Raw genomic sequence first — 4,640 nt, 5'->3', positions numbered from 1 at the left:
TGACTCATCCACGTGGCTGACACTGACAAAGGATCTACAAACTGTGGTACAGGGTTACAGGATAAATCCTGAGGGGATTTGACTGACCTTGTCAGATACAAAGGTTAACTTTTAGGGGGCTGGGGAGATGGCTCAGTGGAATAAACACTTGCCTGGCAAGCACAGGGGCCTGAGTTCAATCCCTGATTTCGGAAAAAAAAAATGTTACATATATCTTGGTCTTTATATAACAAAAAATGTAACTTTCATTTTTCCAGAACTGGGGATTGAACTCAGACCCCTGTGCTTGCCAGACAAATGCTTATTCCATTGAGCCATCTCTCCAGCCCCCCAAAATATAACTTAACCATCCAGCAGACAAGTATAAAGACGAGGTATAAAAAGTAAAGCCATATTAATATGCTGAGCCATCAAGTCAACAACTTCGGACATTGCCAGTCATGCGGATAACCCACTACTATTATAGACTACTCGACATACTGGATTACTTTGCTGAATTCATGCACCTAAAATATATGAATGGCAATGGAATACCCATCATTGACAAAAGTAAACAAAAAAGGAGGATATAAATGAAGGTCCATTTTGTAGTGAAAAAAATATACACAGATCTATCTATCTATCTATCTATCTATCTATCTATCTATCTATGCAAAATAGTTAGCGTAGATATACAGCTACTTTCTCTTAGTTCAATGAGAAGAAAGTTTTGAACTAATAGCGTTTAGATGAGATATGTGTGCATCTTGTACTACGATAACTGCTGCAAAGACAATATGCAATGTAATAATTATTGTAACTGTCATACTAACCTGTTTTGAAACTGTCTCATTGCTATTTCTTTCTCAATAAAATTAATATCAAAAGAGAGTGCGGTCATGGTGCCTCTTTCTGTTGCAGCAAGACAGAAAAAGGGAAAATCCATGCAGATTAAAGCTGTAACTGTGATTCCTAACATTTATTGAGAGAAGTTGTGTTGTGGAATATTCTGTAGCTTATTTCAAAAGTAATTCAACTTTTTTCAAAATTGAGAGCTCTCTTACCATCTAAAATTTACATTCCATTCAAGACCTTTCTTCTCCTTTATGTTAATTCTTTTAAGTCCTAAGCCTATTCTTCTGTTATGTGATAAGCATTGTTCTGTGCCTTATTATGTGGAAAGAAAAGTAACGAGAGTCGAGTGCTATACCGAAAATTACATGGCCAGAAGGCAGTGAAGCCAAAATGAGGTCACATGACTGTCTAAATACAGAAAATTAAAAATATATAGCAAAAGTAAAACAACACAGAATTTCACTAAACAAAATGATAGGAATTCAACAATGGTTGTTATATTATTGCATATTGTTCTCTTCAAAGTAGTTGTTCAGGCTACCAGACATGTGCATGCAAAATTGGTCAAATAAAAAAATTAAGAAAATAATTAAGCATTAACTGTTCCTTTTTATAGACCAGTAAAATTTTACATACAAAATTAAGGCTCCTTGGATGAAAACATTCTTCTAACCTCGGATTATATTTTCACTCTTTCACAGGGATTATTATGGAGAAAAAATTGCTATCTACTTTGTCTTTCTTGGTTTTTACACAGAAATGCTGTCCATTGCAGCTGTGGTTGGCTTAGCTTGCTTTATTTATGGCTTATTATCAATGGACAATAATCCAAGCAGGTAAGTACAGCGTGCTGCCCAGTGCAGACATCTTTATTTTATGCTAACGGTGTCTACTATTATTAGTTTATTTGCATTTGCTTGGTGTTTCCTTATATGGATTAGTAACTGATATTTTTGAGGATAACGCAGACACTACAGCTTTCCCTCATTGGGTACCTTATAGAAAGTCTCCTTTGAAAGATGCACTATGAATAATCTATTTCTGAAAATAGACTTTGACCCACTGTAGAAAAGGCTGCCTTTCTGAGGAGATTACAATGTCCTGAGTTTGATCACTAGTAGCAAAAGACAGACAAACAAACAAAAAAAGTTCTGCCTTATTCTTCTGTTATATGTAAGCCATGTATAAATGGTTGTTATAATAAGAATAGCTTAGATTTTTCATCTCATACTTCATCATTTCTAAAACAACCCCGCTCTTCCTCGAGTAGCATGGAAATCTGCGACCCTGAGATTGGTGGTCAGATGATCATGTGCCCACTCTGTGATCAAGTGTGTGACTACTGGAGACTTAATACCACCTGCTGGGCCTCCAAGGTAAGTAAACATATGTTGTGTTGAAAAGACTTGGAATTTCCTTCTTTCCTACTGCATTGGATACTAAGTGTCTTTGTGTTGTTGTTATTGTTATTTTTACAGTTCGCACACTTATTTGATAATGAGTCAACAGTGTTCTTTGCAATATTCATGGGAATATGGGGTGAGTACAGAGTCTCAGAAAACAGCTTTCTCTGTATTATATGCCATATCATTCATCTAAATAACACTGAGAGCATATGTTATACTCTGAAGGTAGTTTGAGACCATTGTGTCTTTGCTTGGATCCATACACTGATGGAGTCGTAGGCCTTTGGTCCTTGCTCTATGAAGGTCTCCATGAACAAGTGCCCATTGCTCGAAGAAACAATATAGTTTTCAGACATAAAATCATGAGGCTCTCACTCTGCTTTAGTGTCATAGCAAAAAAGAGGTTCAATCAGCACTTAATTCAGGAGACACTAAACACAAACATTAACAGCAGGAAGACACTGCGCCAAAGATACATTCTGGAACAAGGATCAGAAACTGTCAGGGGGCTACTAAAAAGTCCTTGACTCTCCGTTCCTTATGTTCAATTATAAACCCAGCCTCGAGCTTCATTTAATAAAAAATTTCCCTATAGAGTTTGTTTCATATGGGAAATGTCACATCCGATGCTTTTTTTCCCCTTTTCCGATGGAAAATATTATGGAGTTGTTTCTATCAACAGAGAGGATAATTTAAGAATAATTTAGTCCAAGTAAACCTGAAGACTTGTCTAAAATCTACTTTAAAAATAGAGACTCGGAAACAACGTACTTCCTTTCCAGTTATAAAGAGCCCTTACCAAACATCGGTATTTGAAAACTGGACAAGAATTTCTTTACTCAGGCAAAATGACTTCAGAGCTGAGGGATTTGGCCAAAGCGGAGAGATTTAAGGGTGTAGTCCCTTCTGCTTGATTGCTTGTTCTGAAGTAATCAGTTCAGATTTAAAAAGCAGGCAATCAAGAAATCCTTCCACCACCTCACCAGCAAACCCCATTTGGCGAGGTGGTACACGGACCTGTCTTGGTCAAGAGGCTGGCAAATTCTGCCTCTGCCGCTCCTTGAATAGAAAGTGAATGATAGATTCCAGAAAATATTCTATGAGTGTTTACTGAATACTTTTTTGCAGTTATTTCTGGGGCAAGCGTATTTGTGTAACAGGAACTTTATAACCTGCACAGAAAAATAAGCTGATATGTAGAAATGGAAAAAATTTGAGCAACACTCAACATACGATTGTTATTTTGGCCATACTTTTTCATTCCATGTATGTAGGCCTTATGTGTTCACATAATTTTACAAAAGCGACAAAATATGGTACATACATGATTTTAAATCAGCTTCTTAAATTCAAAAGCAAGAAATAAAAATGCTCTTTCCATATCACTAAATATATAGGACAGTGTCTCTCCCCCCCCCACACTTGACATGCAGAAAGTTGTGTTTATAACTGAATTGCCTTGTAAGAATTTATCACATTTTGTGGAAACAATACTCTATTTTTGTATGTTTAGATACAAGCTACTGAGTTTTCTCCCTGATCCCAGGTTCACATAATTTAGCAAGTGTTTTTAAATTTTAATTTTAGCACAGATATTGTTGCTGAAAAGTGACTAAAATATGTACATTTATGATCCCAAGCTAACACTTTATTTTGCCATTAGGAATAATGTTAGAATAAATATGTTTTTAGATATGCAGTTTCATCATAATAATAAATGCTTAGGTGGATTTCTGGGGAAATCTTCTATTCACAGTTCTAAAAGGTTTGCTACATATTCCTATACTGACTTATATTATGGGTGTGCCCACTTAAGTTTCTGGGAGCATCTTGGAGTTTTGTCTGTGCTCCAACCATGAGTGAGCCTGGAGTATGGCCAATGTTTTGTCATTTACAGTGTAACAGCTGGGATGCTATCAGATTATTTTTTGCAATTACTTAATCACTAAATATGATTGAACATCTTTCTGGTATTTATTTATCACTCATTGGCACGCATAGGCTTTGGATGTGTGGACGTTTATAGTAATTTACAAATGCTATTTTATTCAGTTTTGGAGAATAAACCCAGGGATACACTATGGTTGAGCTACAACCCCAATGAATTAATTATTCTTATTTTGAAACGAATTCTTTGTAAGTTGCACAGACGGGCCTGGAACATACAATCCTCCCACCTCCATCCCCTGAATAGACTCCTAGGTGCTTTTGAATAATGAACAGTAACATTTTTAAGTTTGTTATTAACATTACACTTTGCTCATAGTGGAAATTTTCGTATATATAACATGGTCATAAAACTTTCCTTTATGACTTATTCTTATTTCATTCATGTCTTTTGGAAAACCTTCCCCACATAAGATGCTTACTCCTACTTTATCCCAAAATGTAACTGTTTCC

At 35.9% G+C, this 4,640-nt stretch overlaps 1 protein-coding gene across 1 annotated transcript in view; it reads left to right on the top strand.

Moving 5' to 3' along the window:
• Positions 1 to 4,640, top strand: part of Ano5 (anoctamin 5) — a 95,930-nt gene that overhangs the window by 57,459 nt on the left and 33,831 nt on the right. The window contains exons 10-13 of the mRNA XM_023702836.1: positions 1,536 to 1,670; positions 2,105 to 2,210; positions 2,313 to 2,373; positions 2,993 to 3,048. Of these exons, the coding sequence (XP_023558604.1) occupies positions 1,536 to 1,670; positions 2,105 to 2,210; positions 2,313 to 2,373; positions 2,993 to 3,048 (358 nt within the window). The remainder of the gene's footprint in view (positions 1 to 1,535; positions 1,671 to 2,104; positions 2,211 to 2,312; positions 2,374 to 2,992; positions 3,049 to 4,640) is intronic.

Source organism: Octodon degus, unplaced genomic scaffold (genome assembly GCF_000260255.1).
Source record: "Octodon degus isolate 3935 unplaced genomic scaffold, OctDeg1.0 scaffold00159, whole genome shotgun sequence".
NCBI lineage: Eukaryota > Metazoa > Chordata > Mammalia > Rodentia > Octodontidae > Octodon > Octodon degus.
Note: the sequence above shows the minus strand (reverse complement) of the source record. Positions and strands in the feature narration are given on the sequence as shown.